Here is an 18,807-nt window from a genome sequence, read left to right as displayed (position 1 = left end):
TAAACTGTCTCATCTGTAAATTGAAAAGACAATCAGGTGATACTGGGACTTCCCAAAATAAGAGACCGTTGCTTCACAGTACACCATTGCTCCTTAAACCTGGGCTGTGGACTGGTTCATGGCCTGTTAGGAGGCAGGCCACACAGCAGGAGGTAAGCAGCAGGCAGGTGATCAAAGCTTTGTCTGTATTTACTGCCACTCAGCATGTCTTACATTACTGCCTGAGCTCTGCCTCCTGTCTGATGAGCAGTAGCTTTAGGTTCTCACAGGAGCTCAAACACAATCCTGAACTGTGCATGCAAACAATCTAGGTCCATGCTCCTTAAGACAGTGTAAGGACTGATAATCTATGATGGAGCACATGTGCTGATGCTAATGCTGGAAAATGGATATAAATAGTGATTAAAAGTAGCAGAGATGTTTGCTCAGAGACAATAATAAATCAAGTGCTTTCAGACATACCAAATCTCTATCAGTGCATGACACATAGCAATTATGCTGTATCCAGTAGCCTAGAATACTGTGGGAAGTGAGTTGATGTATTTAAATGGTACAACTATATCTGGTGGCAGGGTTTAGGTCAGAATCCAACCCTAATTTCAGTTTGCATGAGTTCTTCCCATTATTTTATTTACTTGATTCTGCATTACAATGACTCATAATTATTTCATTTTAATAATAATGGAAATAAAAAGCAGAGCAGAAGTTATTGCATTTGAATCATCCCAACCTTCTCCTTCTCCCACGGTCTGTAGAAATAATGTCTTCTATAAAATTGGTCCCTCTTAACAAAAAGGATGGGGACTGCTGTTTTGCAAGATAAATTTGATTTTTATTCTCACATTTCTTTTTGTTTCAATGCATGGATAGAAAGAAAACTCCATGTCTTATGCTTAATTTTGTTCCCATGTTTTGCCACCATTCTGAAAAACCATGGGTTCAATAAAGGAAGTCAGGGTTAGAAGAGAGAGAAGAAAAGTAGAGGAATAAGGCAGAAGAGAAATATCTGTATATTCACTTGGGTTTGCAATGTGAATTCTTACTTGTTCTTTATTTTAAGAAGTGTTACAAACACTTCAGAAATATTAAATTCATGGAAAATATATGCTAATCATGGAATGCTGGTCCTTATTCCCAGAGTGTATACAACAGACATCCATAGTGGTATCAAGAATTTTCATTCCTATCATGCCCAAGAGAGTCTGTTACTCAGCCAGAAACCATTTGTTTCATTTTGTTTTTACCCTATCCTTTTGATAGATTCAACAACAACATGAAATTCAAAAACCAAACATCTGTTTTGGAATTCTTTCTCCTGGGACTGACAGATGATCCAGAAATGCAGCCACTCATCTTCAAACTATTTCTGGTTATCTACCTGGTCACCATCCTGGAAAACCTGCTCATCATCCTGGCTTTCACCTCTGACTCCCATCTCCACACTCCCATGTACTTCTTCCTCTCCAACCTGTTCTTCACTGACATCTGTATAAGCACTAGCATGATCTTAAAGATGCTAGTGAACACCCATACACAGGATCGGAGAATCAATTACACAGGCTGCTTCTCTCTGCTTTGTTTTTATTAGTTTCTGCGTGTTTAGAAAATTGTCTCCTTGTGATCATGGTTCATGACCACTATGTGGCCATTTGTCATCCACTGGGGTACATGGTCACCATGCACCCCCACCTCTGTGTCTTGCTGGTTCTACTCTCCCTGCTCATGAGCATTGTGCACTGTTTAAACCCCAGTCTGGTGGCCCTGCCACTGTCCTTTTGCACAAATGTGGAAACCCCACACTTCTGTGAACTTGATCAGATCCTAAACCTAGCCTGTTCTGATACCTTTACCAGTGCTATGCTGACATATTCAGCTTGAAACACATTTTCTGGTGTTCTTCTCATTGGAATTTTTTTCTCTTATGTTAAAATTGTCTCCTGTATTTTGAGAATGCCATCAGTTGGGGGAAGGTATAAGGCTTTTTCTACCTCTGGGTCTCACCTCTTTGTTGTTTCCTTTTCCTATGGGACAGGTTTTGGTGTGCACTTGAGTTCTACATTTAGTAACTCTTCCAATATGAATACAGTGGCTTTAGTGATGTACATTGTGATCCTTCAAGAAATGAATCTTTTTATCTATAGTTTGAGGAACAAGGAAATGAATACAGCTCTGAGGCATCATCTCATTACTTGGGAGCCTTTTATATGGTGGGGTCATGAGCTTTGAGTTAATGTTTGTAGAATAGCAAAAAAATGGGAAAAATAGAAGATGGACAGAAGCCTAGCTCTGTCTCACTAAGATCCTCCAAAGTGCCCACACAGTATGATGTCTAAGCACATTTCAACTTGTACTTTGTGCTTTTCTTTGATTATCCAATTTTGTGATGTTTGACAAATGATTTCAACCTTTAAATGCTGTTGTTTTGCTCTGACTCACTCAAAGGAAAAATGAATTGAGTCCTCCATTTTAACAATTCTTTATGCATCAGTTTCTGAGAGGTAATGTTGGAGTAGTTGAACTGAATAAATTCTGCACTGATATCTGGAGATGAGCTTCTGTGTGGTCCCATAAATAGAGCCATGATTGTTTTCTCTCACATGATGCTAAAGAAATGGACTGTTATATGTAATTAAGTAATTACTGCCACTTTCTTCAGGCAAGTGCATCTTTCTTGATTCATATTAGCATCTTCCCTACTCAGTGTCATTTTTCTGATTCATATAATAAAATTATATGTCAACAATTTGAGGTGTTTTTGAGATATTTGATTTTATTCATGAAAAATAATGTATAAATTTTTGTTACAATCTATAAAAACTCTTATCATATGTACATTAGATTTAAGTTTTATATTTCCCCAGAACTCAGTGATAGTCTTTTACAGTACAAAATGGTGGGACACTGAGACTGAATAGGAAGGAAGTGCCAAAGTATCTGCAAAAGAAAAAATGTACAAAGGTAGGAATGTAACAGATGAGAGAGGAAAAGTCTATGTTTTGAAATGGGAAGACAAAAAGACTTCTCCTTATCAACTTACTATTCATATAATAGAAATTATAGACTTGAGAGAAGAATTAAAACTTTAAAAATATCAATAGTGTGCAATGATTATAATAATTTTATGAGTGGTATTGACAGTGCTAGCCAACATGTAACAGGCTCTCCTCTAAATAGAAAGTGAGGAATATACTATTATAAAATATTTGTGCACCCCTGGACCAAACAATATGAAACTTGCTTTTTATTTATTCCAAACAAGGAGGTTCAGAAATCATTTACAGTTTAGATTAGGTCTAATAGACCAAGTAATTGAAAAATACGGAATAGTAAAATGCCAACCACGGCATCCATTATCAATGTCTTCACCATTACATTTAGTGGATAGATGTTTTATTGAAATGATATCACTCACAGAAAAAAAGGAAAGACCAACACAACAGTGTAAAGTGAGTTGTTCAAAGAAATATATTAATGTAAAAAGAATTCAGAAAGAGACTATCTCCTACTGTCCCGATTGTAACTTTGAGTTATGTACAAACTATTTTAAGATATAACTTATACAGAAAATTATTGAATACATTTAATAAAATTGTAATTTTTATATTTTCTGTTATATTATCATAAAAAATAAGGGAAAATAAGCAATTTTGGATCATCCAATATTTAAAGAATTGGATTGCTAAGAGGTTAAACAGTACCCAGCACTGTGTCTATCTGTTGGATGAAAACACCTCATTGGTAACAGTTCTAACTTTTGAGGCCTGTGCGCTTAACATTTCTCACATGTGAGAAACTCAATCTTATCAGAATTGTTTAACCATTGATATTTGAACTGGTCACCTCATTCAATACATCTACTCTAGAGAAAATCAACTAAGGTATATTTAAAATGGTAAAACATTAGGGATATATTTTTGATAACAGTAAATTATCCTTTTAGAAGCTAGATATTGGGGAGTGGGAAACACATATTCAAGTGATAAAGGAAACAAGGGAGGTGGAAGAGAAGGGAGGAAAAGAGACTTTTTAAAAAGAGAGACTGGAGGGCCGGGGATTTAACTTAGTGGTTTCAGCACCTGCCCCGGAAGCGCAAGGTCCTGACTTCGATCCCTGGTACCAAAAAAAATAAATAAATAAAAATAAAAATAAAAAGGGAGAATGGAAAGAAAAAAATGGAAACAGAGCTTTTGAAAATGAGGAAGGGAAAACGGTTGAATTGGGGAGGGGAGTAGGAAAAAAGAATCCAGATGTGTTGTGTACAGGTACAAACTCCCCATGATTAATGTGGTCATTGTATGGCAAAGATATACTAATAAAAATAGATGAAATGGAATAATAGTCTCTTATTAATAAGAAAAAATTTTAATTCAAATGCAGTAAGATGCAGCCCTATTTTATTCACATATGAAACAAAGTATCCATTATAGAATATTGACAAGTTTTATAATTGCTAAAGCTATAATATCTGGATTCTGAATTAAAGTCAAATGTTCATAACCATAAAGCCTTTTATGTGCCAATTATCTTCATGAATTTTTATCTTTTTGGTTTTTATTTTGTTTTTTAAAGAAAATTAGTGCTCAGTCAAAAATGTAGATTATCTTTTTAAAGGCTCCTCAAACATAACAGCTACCCTTGTTCATATGGGCTTCAAATTTTAACAAAAATTGAAATTTGATTTAATGCACAAAGCTGTATAGCGTCATTGCTGACCCCATAGATGGCATTGATACTGCACATATGAGTCATTAAATAATAATTAGCATTTAAGAAATATTTTTTGATTCTAGGTATGATAGCATATATGTTTCATTACAGCAATCAGGAGGCTGATGCAAGAGGATCACCATGAGTTCAAGGCCATCCAGGGGTACAGAGTGACACTCTTTCTCCAAAAAAAAAAAAAGAAAAGAAAAGAAAAGAAAATTAAAAGTAGAAATATTTTCTTTCTAATTTCCATTTTACTCAGTATTAACTTATATCCACATCTCACAGTGCCAAGGAAACATTTGGTATCTGACACTTGTCTGTCACTTTAGTTGTTGTATGGCTCAGTTAAAGTGCTTAAATCTATTTCTTTTATTTTATTGACAAATTTTAATAAATATATAGTTGTGAGATAAAGAGTGAGCTTAAGTTTTGTGTACATAGTGTAGAGTGACCAGATCACCTTAAGTTGATTCTAATCTTAGACAATTGGAAGTGTTGTATCCTCCACAAATGAAACCCTCGTGTTGACAGTTGAGGAATTAAGAAGGGGGAGCCTCAAAGCCAGGCCTGACACCTAGCCTTCTTATATCTAAGTCACCAGACTGCTATCTTTCCTGAGGGAGGGATTTCTGTCCTCCAATCATCTCCCTGAAGGCTACAATCAATTCTCCTTTCTCTTTAACATGTCAATACAGTTTAATTTTGGGGAAAACAGAAAAAGAAAAGTACAGAGAGCCTAATTTAACAAATATCCAGGGAGTTCCCACATCAATAAAATGGAAATCATAAATAACCTTACCTTACAGAGGTATTCTTAAGACATTAAATTAAGTAAAATGCATAAAATGCTTAGAACAGTCATCATCAGTCCTAGTTGATCATTATACTTACCTGTGGGTATTGAAAATACACCAATGTCCTAGCCAGCTTAGAACCAGTTAAACAATGTTCCCTACTTGAGGGTTTTATAGTAGTTCAGCATTGATCACCAACTCTTTCGAATATTGTTGTGCACTAGAAAATACTCCATTCCTAGTATAAGTTTACAGTCCATAAAGGTTGCATTCTTTGTGAGGACTTGGTTCACATACATAACACATCAGAATTCCTTTTTCATCCCCTTCCCTCTTTACCCCCTCCCTCCATCATTGGTCCCCTTCCCATTTGAGGAAACTATCTCCCTACACCCTGTTATCTATCTTTTATTTTGCTCTTCATTTATATTTTGGGCTTATAAAAATAAACAAGTGATAAGAGCACATGTGCATTTTTATCGTTTACTATTTGTTTCAGAACTAATATTTTATGGATATTAGAAATATTAACGAGTAATATTTTAGTTTTCTTACACCCTTGGATAATTCCATTCCTCTATGTGTCTGTCTCTCAGATGCAACAACTGTTGTTAAATTGTTGAGTGTGTTTTCTGTCAATGATCCCATAACATGGGAATTAATATAATTATTTGTAAGTTTTCTTGAAAATTTGTGTAACTAGTAGACAACTATATGTATTATATCTAAAACTTTCTTCTTTACTTAAACATTGAATTAAAGCCTTTCTGTGGTGTACATATTGAAACATCTTCCTCTAACTGATGCGCAATACTCTAATTCCCGAAGATTAGACTTCTTTTTATTAAACAACTTTTCCAATACAATTTCTTATGGCAATAGTCAATCAAAATTCTGAGCTTTTCTCTCATCACATAAGTGAGAAATTTCTTAGGCAATGATCAACCAAAATTCTGAGCTTTTCTCTCCTGTCACAGAAGAGAGACTTCCTGCATGGTATGTGTGCATTTTGTAGGGGTTGGGGTGGTAAAATCCAGTGCATGTTCAGTGATACTATTTATTCCCTATATTTGTTTTCTCAATAGAGAAATGGCTGTTTTTATCAATGACACTGTCTTATCAAGTGACAAATATTCCTGAAGTTTATCTAACAATTGTTCCATGGTAGGACAATATAAAAATATTCATATGAGTAGTAATAGTTCCAGTTAGAGATCAAAACTTGGCTGTAAAATCCATTATCATTAACATAATCTCTTACAACTAATATGTCATAAAAGCTCCCACTAACCACTGATTCATTCTCCTCCTTCACAGATCAACTTACTGAATCTTAAGAGGAAGAATAAACAGTCTGCTTTGGTTCATTCAGTGGTAGTAAGGCAAATTTTACAAATGAAACAATCATTCAGCTCTGCTTGATGTGTCACAGCCTGAGAATACAGTCAGCAGACAAAGTCTGGGTCCCACATTGTTCAAACATTTCCTATGCAGGATGGGTGAGCCACTCTGCCTCTCTGTGCTAAATTTCCTTATCTAGAAATATTTATCTCTAGACATGTAGGGCACCTAAGGAAGGTGAAGATAAATGTTTGCGCATTGTTTTGTAATGAGACTTGAATCATTATTGGAATTTATTCCAAGTTAATTAATGAAATACAATCGCATAACAATTATAATCCCCTTCAATGTGATTGATTATGTGGCTGAGACAACAGGTTTTTCTCGTCTCTGGGCTCTGGGGCACAGAATGATTTGGAATCTTAAAATATTTCTCAATCCATGAAAAGCTTTTACCCATTCTGCTAGTTATGATAGCGCATGTCTGTAATCCCAGCACTCTGAGAGGCTGAGGCAGGAAGATCGAAAGTCCAAGCTCAGCCAGGGCAATTTAGCAACTTGCGGAGCCCTGTGCCAATTTTTTAAATTAAAAGGTGCTGGGGATATAGTTCGATGTGAAGACCGTGGGTTCAAGGCTTAGTAGTGCATAAAAATAAAATTAAGTTTAAATATGACTGGGGATATAGGTTACTGCAAAGACTGTGCTCAATCTGCAGTACACACACACACACATACACACACACACACACATACACACACCTTTTCTCTTTCTGACTCTTTTTTCATGTTTATGAAAATATCTGAAAAGATTCTTGAAAATGTAAGTGCTGTCAATTTCATGACAACATGGAAAAGTACAAATTCTGAAGACAATTCATAAAACAGACTTGGATCTTGTGTCTTGTCCTATGGAACATCCCTGAAACCAGTAAGCAGATGTAGAAAAAGATCTCAAGGTGTGCAAGCTACCCAGATGGCACTTATTCTGTGAGCCAAAGAAGTGTGTGTGTTCAATATTTACCAGAGAATTTATTATTTGTGTAGGTAACTCTGTGTCACACACTCTGGGAAAGAATGTGACTCAGTCATTTTCCTCCAAATTCCTATATCGGCTTATACAAATATTAGAAATAAGGAAAAACATAAAATGATTTTTTTCAGGAATCTATTAAAAAGAGATGGATGGATAGGAGAGGGAGAAAAGGAAAACAGAATGAAAAAAGGAATTAAGACGCTTTATGTACATGTACCACTTTCCCACGATGAACGTAAACATTATGTACTAAAAACGTGTATTAATAAAAAATCCAAATCTTCACATCACAAAAACTTTTAGTTTGATATTATAACAATAATAATTAATTTTCCTTTAGATATGTTCACACACACTTGCTCACAGAAGTAGTTTTGATTATCTCTTTAATCCTGACTCATTGGCATATGATCAACTAGGAATCAACTCTGATGATAATACCGAGGCTCAAAAATAATGACAGAATAAGTAGAGTGAAGGTTTCAAATTTACATATTTTATTCACAGAGACACATAAAATAAACTTTTTTATTCTGTTTGCTAAACTTGAGAAAGTTAAAAGTAGGGATCTACAGGTCTTCCTTTGAGATGGAGAAAGGCTAAATTTCAAGAATGAGAGAGGAAATGGACAATTGAAGGGAAACTCACAACAGGTATGAGAAGGCATATGCCCTGCATTGTTGTGAGCTCATTCTGTGATTCCTGTCTGTGATCTCAGCCCTCCTGCCCATGTTTAGAGTATAAAGGAGCAGTAACTTTTCTCCCCAGAGTTGTACCAGGAAGCCCTCAAAAGAGCACAGTGAGCAGAGAGTATCTGCTGGGGTGACAGAGAAGAGAAATTGCTGATGGTGTTGTCACAGGAGAACCTTGCCCAGCTACCTTGTGTCTGCAGTAAGAATGTTCAGTTCAAACCTGTCTTCACCCCAGTTCCATCCCAGGACATGGACCAAGTTATATGAGAAAGCACTATGGTTTACTTATGAAAAAGAATAACAATATGTGCACTTATAGCCTGGAAGCAGTTACGCAGATGAAATTAAATAAACTACATTGAGACTGGCACTTGGGAAAATTTGATAAATGTTGATGATATTATGGTTATAGACATGTCATCATCCTAATCCTCTTCATCTTTATCACCACTCATGATCATTTTGAACCAATTAGTGGACAGTTTAGGGGGACTAATTTTCTACTCTGTTAAGAGATATTCCCAAGGAAGCTAGAACCAGTGTGTGAAGAAAGCAGAGCTCTGACTGAGGGTTCTTGCATCTTCAACAGATCCAAGACTGCAAAGTAGAATCATGGTCACTATAGGGTGGAAAGTGATGGATAGGAGGAGGAAGGGCCTGGATAGCAGAGATCAAAATCCACTTAGATGGGGGAACATATTCCAGTGTTATATATTCCAGCAGACAAGGGTGACAATAAGTTATAACAATTAACTGTGTATGTTATTATAACTACAAGAGATTAGTTTGAATGTTTCAAATGCAAGAAATGGCATAGATTTAAAGAACTGGGACTGCTAATTTCCCTAATCTGATCATTACATGCTGTACACGTGTGACAATTATCACTGTGTGGGGGAAGGATTTAGCTTAATGGTGCCATGCCTGCCTGCCAAGCAAAAGGTCCTGAGTTTGATCCCTGGTATCAAAAATTATCACTGTGTGCCCCATAAATATATACTTATATCTCAATTAATTTTTAAAATTAAAGATAATTTGTTAAAAATGTCCCTTTAACCCTGAATCAGACCTTTGCAATTTGGAGTCTTCCCATCTAGCTACTCCAGCTGCTTGGCTTGACGGGGAAGAAGCAGTGTTCTCTGAGTCCCTCCTGCATCTGGTTTCTCCCACACCACTCAGCAGCCTGTGCTACCTCTGTACTGGAGCATGATGAAGGAGTAATGATCCATCATTGCCTGTCCCCTGCCTGAAGAGCAATAGAGTTGGACTCTGTCCTCAGAGACGGCAGGAAGGCAGATGCAGACATGGACCCACTGAAGCAAATGATGAGAAGACACATGCACCCCACTGGAAAGGATGAGCAAACTGAAATCCTGGAGGATACAGGCTGGTTATTCACAGTTCTGTGTGTGCGAGAGCCCAGTGTGCACAGCTCATAATTAAATAAATTTGTTCACAATATCTCAGTCTGTAAGGACTTGTTAACATTGATGGAATAAGAACATGGAAAAAGTCAGCACCCTTTGTCATGTCTGGGACTTTCTACTTACCCAGAGCCTATTCAGCTACATTCCTCTCTTCTGATTTTCAGTTTTCATAATCTATTTTTTTATAACTAGGGGTTAATGGATACTAGGCATGTGCTCCACCAGTGAGCTGTACCAAATCCTTTTTTATTTTTTAATTTGATACAGGATCTCTCTGAGTTGCCCAAGCCAGCCTCAAAATAGCAGTCCTCCTGACTTGGCCTCCCAAGTAGCTGGGAGTGCAGACATACACTCAAAGCTTATTTGTATTAACATGTTTAATTGTACATATATTTCTGAGGTTCATTGTGATATTTCAGTACATGCATACAGTGTGTATAGGTTCAACTCACTTTGAAATACTTCCCAACAAGAATGGCTGGTTAAAAAAGTGGTATACACCATGGAATATAATTTAGCCTTCAAGAAAAATGGCATCATGTCAGTTGTGGAAAATTGAGGAAATTGCAATTATAATGTTAAGTGAAATAAATCAGACACTGTATGGCTTCCCTATGTGAAAAACCTGAATCATAAATAAATAAGATAATAAAATAAAGAGAGGGAGCATGAAAAAAAAAAAAACCAAGATTTTTTTTTTTTGAGATATGGAAAGGGGACAGGGAAATTGAGATGGTAGGGGGGAAAATAAAGGCATCAAAAATAAACAAGATATCTTATATTTGTCTGTCAACTTCCCCAAAATGAATGTGACTATCATGTATTTCAAACATACACAAATAAATAAAACGTTTTCAAAAGAAAATATGAGTTCAATATCATTAAAGCATTCAAATTATCAAGAAATTTGAGAATTATGTTTGTATCAAGAATCAGCATATTCTATTGTCTGATTATTTTTTTCTAAGGACAAGTTCTTGTTATCCTTCCAATATGTCTTTCTTGTTGATAGGTTGATAGGTTGGAGATCTAATGTTTTACACTACTTTGAATGAAAATCTAGTTTGCACTTTCTTTATCTGATTGATTAGGTTAGAATATTGTAAAAGCATTGATTTTTACATATTTGATAACTTTATACTTCACTGAAATCCACAGGTTCCTTTCAGTTGGTTCCAATCAAAGCCAGACTAAACTCATCTCAGCGCTTCCCTGGAAGAGAATCTACTTGCAACCAAACTCACGTGGCTTTTCACAGGCTTCAGGTCTCATGTGTTATTGGCTTCTTCAATTTGTTCCCCCTTGGAAGGGAGATTATAACGTGGAAGTTGGAAGAGATGGGTTCCCACAGATCCTCTCAAGGATCTTTCGTCCAGTGACCTGAAGACCTCACACTAGGCTCCACCTCTTCAAAGTTCCATTACCTCCCAATAGAACCATCCTGAGGGCCAAGCCTTCAATACATAAAATTTTTAGGAGAAGTTTTTCAAATCTAAAGTCTCTGTGTTCTCTTCATTGCGAACTATCACAAAGTGCAGCCCTTGGTCAAGAAGGAGGAGATTATACAAGGACGTGAACAATAGGAACTAAGGATCATTGGGCATTTTTTGAAGCTGCCACCAAGCCTCATTTTTCAGGACTCTAGACTCCAAGCACAAGAAACTGGAGACATTACACAGATCTCCAGCACAGCTTCCAATGCATCAAACTGCCACCATGATTCTCAGTGACCATGAAATAAATCTTTGAAAAGATCTAGCACTCTGGAAGAACTTTCTCTACATGGGGTGCTTACTTACACAGAACCTACTTGCTTCTCCTTGCTATACATTCTGAAGAAGCACTCTAGCTTCTCTTTTACAAAGATAGTTCTTCCATCAAGTCAAATGCAACAAATTTCCCCTGCAGTGACTTGTTTCTTCTAAACTAGTAAAGGATAATACTGTTCCAAAATATATTTCCACTATACATGTCTATAATTTATGAAATTTAGTAATACTTATCAATTCTATGAATTTTCCTAGTTGCTAATGCACCATAGATGTCCAAGTTTGTATCAGTCAGTGTTCACTAGAAAAAGAGATTTAATAGAAGATTATATATCTATACATACATATATATATGTATATATATATGTGTGTGTGTGTGTGTGTGTGTGTGTTTAAAAGGTTAACTTACAATAGCTGTCTGCAGAGTGAGTTTCTGAGGAAGGCAAAATGGCCTTCTGCACTCTGGAAATCTGAAGAATTCTGTCAAAATTGAAGACCTCGTGCTCACTGCAGAGGTCCAAGCAAGTCATTATTAGGAAGCTGAAAGGTCTGTGTTGCAACACTAAGAGTCTGCTCTGGAAGCCTGGAGATGTATGTCTAAAGGTGATGGAAAAGACTGAAGCTTCTCTGAAGAAACAGAAATAAGAATTCCTTCTTTCCCAGAATGAGACTTCCCTCTGCAATAAGTCCACCATTGAGGCACAGTCACAACAATGCTAAACCAATCAGCTGGATATTTCTCAGTCAAGTTGACCCCACAGATAACTATCACAATCCATGCCTTAAAAACTTGACAACTAGATATATTTGCTTAAACCTTAATCTCCAAATATAATAACAAGTTCATAATTACACCTAACATGGTACAACTATCCTGTGCACAAATAAGACTGCACTATTTCATTCCGAGAATAGATGGCAAAATTTTTCTTGTGGTGATGCCTACTCCTAACATTTCCTAACATGAAAATTGTAATATGGATCTAACATATAGAAGAACTAATATTGAGGCTATTAACAGTATTTTTAAAAGATTGCACATTGTCCCCTGAAAGAAGTGCACCGAATCACAAGGAACAGCCAGAGGCCTGCCCTGACACCATCATGAAGTGTCTACTGATATGAGGGAGAAGCCCACAGGGACCAGAGGAGCGTGGTTTTGGCCAGGCCTTACCCAGGGTCCTTTCCCCATCCCAGCAGCTGGGACCCACAGGGCCAGGCAAAGGCCCACCTGGAAAAGAGCTGCACAGTGGCACAAGCATCAGCCAGAACCCCACAAGCCACCCGGATGCCATCAGGGAAAACAACAGAAATAAGGCTTCAGGTGGCTTGCAGAAAATCGAAGACCACTGTGTGAGCAAAACCACCTCAACAAAAACACAGCAGAAGAAATACTTCATTGAAAATTGATGCTGCAGAGTGAGCCAGTGTGGGGACAGAATTTCACATATAGAAGTCAAACTTTCAATAGTGACCAGGAAAAGAAAAATTTCTTTAGAATTCCAAGGGACCATGAGAATCAATCCAGCAGGTACTACATGATGCAAAGGAGAATAATATAAGACTGATTGGAGGGGCTGGGATCAGCCGTGACCAGGACACCATGCAGCTCGGGTGCGAGCAACCTGCCCTGTGACCCAACCAGGCCTGCAGAAGCTGAGACATCCTCGGAGAGCATTTCAGCTGCTGTTGCCTAAACCTCAAGTGTTCCCAGACTTTGCTCGAGAGAATCATTCCGGGAAAACCAAGCGGAGTCTTGCGAAGTCACTAAATTGCCCTTGGAACTCAGAGTTGCAACCCTCCTGCCTCAGCCTCCTAGACTGCTGGGATTACTGATGGCATCCTCATCACACCAAGCTGACACCAAGGATCCACCCGAGGACAGCGTAAGGCTTGGAAGACCCGACAGCATGAACATGGGCATGGAAGCACCCAAAGAAGAAGTGGCCAAGGTCTCCTGTGTGTGCTGGGGCTGTCCTCACCCCTGGCCTGTCCAGGGCTCTGTATGGGGCCACTGCACCTGCCAGCCAGTAACTGACTCCACCCTGTGTGGGGGAGTCCTGGGGCCTCCCCACGCCCTCCACTCATGCCTGGGGCCCACGCCACATCCCTATCTCAACCCTTGGGCTCATGTGTGGATGCCCTGGGGTGGTGGTATCTGGACGGGGCATCCACTGCTGGCTGCCTCGGTGCCTGTAGATTGGTGTAGGGGCACCTCTAGCTTTAATCCCTACACATGCGGCCGGCACCCGACTGCCCTGGGCCACAGCGTACTTCCTCATTCCTGGGGATCCGGATCCTCCCCACCCTCTCCAGCTCTGGTCAGGAACACCACCTACTGTCCCCTGGTGAGGGCCCAGGACCCAGCCAGCTCAGCCCCCTGGGCTGCAGTGGGGGGCCCAACCCGAAGTGCTCCAATCTGGAGGTGGCCCCAAAGCTGTCCCTTGGGCCAGGCCTCCAGCTTACACACACAGGTGCTCCTGCTGTCCTCCAGCTCTCAACTCTGCCCTCTGCTCCTGGCCCCCATGCCAGATCCTGAGCTGGATCCCGAGCCTCACATGCTAGATCCTGAGCCTGAGCCCCAGCCCCCATGCTAGATCCTGAGCCTGAGCCCCAGCCCCCCATGCTAGATCCTGAGCCTGAGCCCCAGCCCCCCCTGCTAGATCCTGAGCCCCAGCCCACCATGCTAGATCTGGAGCCTGAGCCCCAGTCCCCCATGCTAGATCCGGAGCCTGAGCCCCAGACCCCCATGCTAGATCCTGAGCCTGAGCCCCAGCCCCCCTGCTAGATCCTGAGCCCCAGCCCACCATGCTAGATCTGGAGCCTGAGCCCCAGTCCCCCATGCTAGATCCGGAGCCTGAGCCCCAGACCCCCATGCTAGATCCTGAGCCTGAGCCCCAGCCCCCCATGCTAGATCCTGAGCCTGAACCCCAGGTCCCCATGCTAGATCCTGAGTTGGAGCCCCAGCCCCCCATCCTAGACCCTGAGCCCCAGTCCCCCATCCTAGACTCTGACCCCAGTCCTCTGTCCTAGACCCTGAGCCCCAGCCCCTTGGCCCTGGTAGGCAACCCTGCAGGAACTGCTGATGCCTCTTCCAGCCCCAGTCAATGCCCTGCACCCACCCCACCCCAAGCCCTGGCACGTGGCACCCAGCTTACCAGGCTCTGCCTTGGGTCTTGCGCCTGGACTCGCCACATATAGAGGCTCAGGTGTGAGCTGTTCACTGCTGTCCAGCCCATGCCCAACCCTCTCTCCCATATCTCCCTCCACTTTATTTCCTGTGCCCTTCAGCCCTCATGGCCACCGTTCTCCACAGCTTCTGCCCTGGCCAGCACACTAGTGCCATCTGATACACCACATGCAATACAACCAAGCAAATTTTGTGTGCTTAGGTTTTTAAGTGATGGGCTGTAGAAATGGTTCATTTTCTCTATCAGTCAATAAATGTTTAAGGTTAATAAAAAAATAAAATAAGTCTGATTGGAGTCTATGAGGAAACAGGAGAGTGCAGATAACATAAAAAAACTGTTCACAGAAGAAATGGCAGAAAATTTCACAAGCAGGGGAAAAGAACTTGGAATACAGATAAGTGATACATATAGGAATCCAACTAGCCATGACAAAACAAATCTACACCTAGGCATATAATAGTTAAGATTCCAGAAACCCAACAGAAGAACAAACTTCTACTAGCAGTTAGAAAAAAGAAAAAAGAGTCACATAGAAAGGAGAGATCATCAGAATCACCTCAACAGAAACCCTCAAGTCAAGAAGAGTCTGCAGTGAAAGATTTCAAATTCTAAAGGAAAACAACCTCCAACCCAGATTTATGTACCCTGCAAAACTATCTTTAAAAATTGATGGAGGCATGATACTTGCATAAAAAAGAGCAGCTGATAAACTTCATGAATACCAAACCAGCACTACAAAAATTTTAAACAATGCCCTAGGAAAAGATAATGAGGATCATCACCCTTAGAAGTCCAGAAGAATGAATCTATTGGGGATGTGAAAAAATTAAATGCAAAATGAGAGATTAAAAAAGAATCATGACAAGGATAAGTGAATACATGTCAGTTATAACCATCAATGTTAATGGTCTCAATTCACCAATCAAAGAAATACACTGGCAGAATGGTTCAAGAAGCAAAATCTAACGATATGCTGCATACAAAAAACACGCTTTATAAAAAGAGAAACTTGTAGACTGAAAGTTAAAGGGTGGAAAACCATACTCCATGTGATAGGAAACTGAAAAAAATCAGGAGTGACTAACCTCTTTGCAGATCAAGTGGATTTCAAACAAACACTGAGTAAGAGAGACAAAGAAGGCCACTACATCCTTGTAAATGGACCAATCCAAGAGGAAGGGATGACAATCATAAATATCTATGCACCAAATACTAGTGCACCCCCAAAATGAAACAAATACAGACAGACATGAAAAATTAAGTACACACTAATACAATAGTAGTCGGGGAACTTAATAGTCCACTGTCACAAATAGATACATCTACTAAACAGAAAATAATGAAATACTGCACTCAATCAAACTCTTGGACACATGAATTTAACAGGTGCTTACGGTGTCCCACCCACGAAATCAGAAGGCACTTTCTTTTCAGCTGTACACAGGTCCTTCTCCAAAGTAGACCACATACTAGTTCACAGAACATGTTTAAGTAAGTGCAATGGAATTGAAGTTATCCCCTGTATATTATCAGACCACAGTGCGATGAAATTGGAGATCCATAACCAAAGAAACTGCAAGAATTACATAACACATGAAAATTGAACAGCACACTTCTGAATAACAAATGGGTCACAGAAAAATTGAAAAAACAATAAGAGTTTCTTCATTTAAATAAAAATGTAAATACAACATATTGGAATCTATTGACCACAATGTGAGTAGTCTTATGAGAATTATTAATAGCACAGAATACTCATATTACAAAAAGCAAGCCCAAATAAACAACCTGATGGTGAAACTCAAGCATCTAGAAAAAGAAGAGCAAGACAAACCAAAATCTCATACAAGGAGGGAAATTATAAAGATCAGAACACAAATGAATGCAATGGAGACTAAGAGAATGAAACAAAATATTAATGAAGCAAAGATTTGGTACTTTGAGAGAATACACAAAATAAAAAAACGTAGCCAACCTTATCAAAAACAGGAAAGAAGAGATGCAAATTCAAGCAATAGGAATGAAAAGGATGAAATTACAATGGATTCAGCAGAAACTCAGAGGATCAAAAGCACTACTTTGAGAAGCTCTATCCCAGTAAGATGGAAACACAGAGGAAATGGAATAATTGTTAGATATGTATGAATTAACAAAGTTGAAGAAAGAATACCTAAACATTTTAAACAGTCAAATATCAATCAATGAAATTGAAAACATATTTAGAAACTTATCAACTAAGAAAAGCCCAGGCCCTGATGGCTTCACAGCTGTATTCTAAAAGACATTTAGAGAATAATTATTGCCAGTACTGTTTAAACTCTTCAGTGAAATTGAAAGTGAATCAATACTCCCAAAGTCATACCTGGAAGAAAGCATCACCTTTATCACAAAAGCAGAGAAAGTCCCAACTGAAAAAAGAAGTAGAGGCCAATCACACCAATAAAAATAAATGTAAAATCTTCAACAACATACTGGCAAAGAGAATGCAGAAGACCATCAAGAAGAGCATACACATTGACCAAGTGGGATTCATCCCAGGGATGGGGGAATAGTTCAACATATGCAAATGAATAAATATAATACACTATATTAATAGTGTCAAGGACAAAAACCACATGATTATATCAACAGGTACAGAAAAATTGTTTGACAAAATCAAATAAGCATTTATGATTAAAAACCCTACAAAAATGGAATAGAATGCCTGTACCTCAACCTGATAAAACCAATCAAAAACCAACAGCCAATATGATACTAAATGGACAAAAACTGAAATTCTTCACAGTAAAATCAGGAAGAAGCCAAAGATGTCCACTATCAACACTCCTATTCAATATAGTTTTGGAAACATTAGCCACAACAATTAGACAAGAGAAAGAATATAAATAGATATATGAAACAAAGAACTCAAATTGTCATTATTTATAGACCACATGATACTCTATATAGAAGATACCAAGAACTCCACCAAAAGTCTTCCACACTTCATAACCAAATTCAGTAGTGCAGCAGGACACAAGGTCAAAACAAAAATCAATACCTTTCTTAAACCTGAATACAGACTCACTGTAAACTGGAAAAACAGCTCCCTTTGCAATTACAACCAAAAAAATGAAATACCTAGGAATAAACCTAATGAAAGGAACCAAAGACCTCTACTCTCAAAGCAATACCAAGTGAAAAAAGAGATTGAAGAGGATATCAGAAAATGGAAAGACATCCCTTGCTGCTAGGTAGGAAGAACAAACATAGTGAAAATAGCCTTACTTGACATACTCCATATGTGAAACTAGGGATGGAGTATAGCATGAGTGTAATAGGTGGGAAAACTATCAAAGTATGTTATGGACAAATAGGCCACAATTAATCTGTATAACTAATAAAAAGAATTAAAGTAAGGTACAATGCTATGCCACTTTACATAAAAAGAAGAGGCTATAATTTACAAAACAGGAAATATAACAAGTAATAGCAGGAAAGCTATAATCTGGCACAGTGTAGTGAATATAATATATGCCAGCCACTGTGAAAAACCTGGCAGTTTCAAAAATAATCAAACATGTAATTATCATGTGATCCACCAGTTTTACTCCTAGGCAAATTTTCTAGATAATTGCAAGTCAGTGCTCAAAAAATAAATGTATATGAAAACTCGTGGCAACAGTATATACACTAAGCAAAATATGGGAAAAATCTAAATGTCCATCAATGAGAGAATGCATAAGCAGTGTGTACATACTGATGGTATAATATTATTTAGCCACAAAAGAAAAGAAAATGGTTAACATTACAGATAAAGCCATGAAAAACAGGGAAGGAAGGAAGGAATGAGAGAGGGATGGAAGGAAGC

General features: G+C 38.5%; 1 protein-coding gene across 1 annotated transcript; it reads left to right on the top strand.

Annotated features, from left to right (window-relative positions):
* The first annotated feature begins 13,601 nt into the window (after positions 1–13,601).
* On the top strand, positions 13,602–14,363 carry LOC147828168 (proline-rich protein 23E-like). Its single transcript, XM_087210981.1, has one exon. It carries the CDS (start codon positions 13,602–13,604, stop codon positions 14,361–14,363), a length of 762 nt encoding a protein of 253 aa, XP_087067107.1.
* The last annotated feature ends 4,444 nt before the right edge of the window (positions 14,364–18,807 follow it).

The sequence above is a fragment of the Heterocephalus glaber genome, unplaced genomic scaffold (genome assembly GCF_053883595.1).
Source record: "Heterocephalus glaber isolate CG9 unplaced genomic scaffold, H.glaber_assembly_v1.0 deba00001244, whole genome shotgun sequence".
Lineage (NCBI taxonomy): Eukaryota > Metazoa > Chordata > Mammalia > Rodentia > Bathyergidae > Heterocephalus > Heterocephalus glaber.
This window is presented reverse-complemented; position numbering and strand designations above follow the sequence as displayed.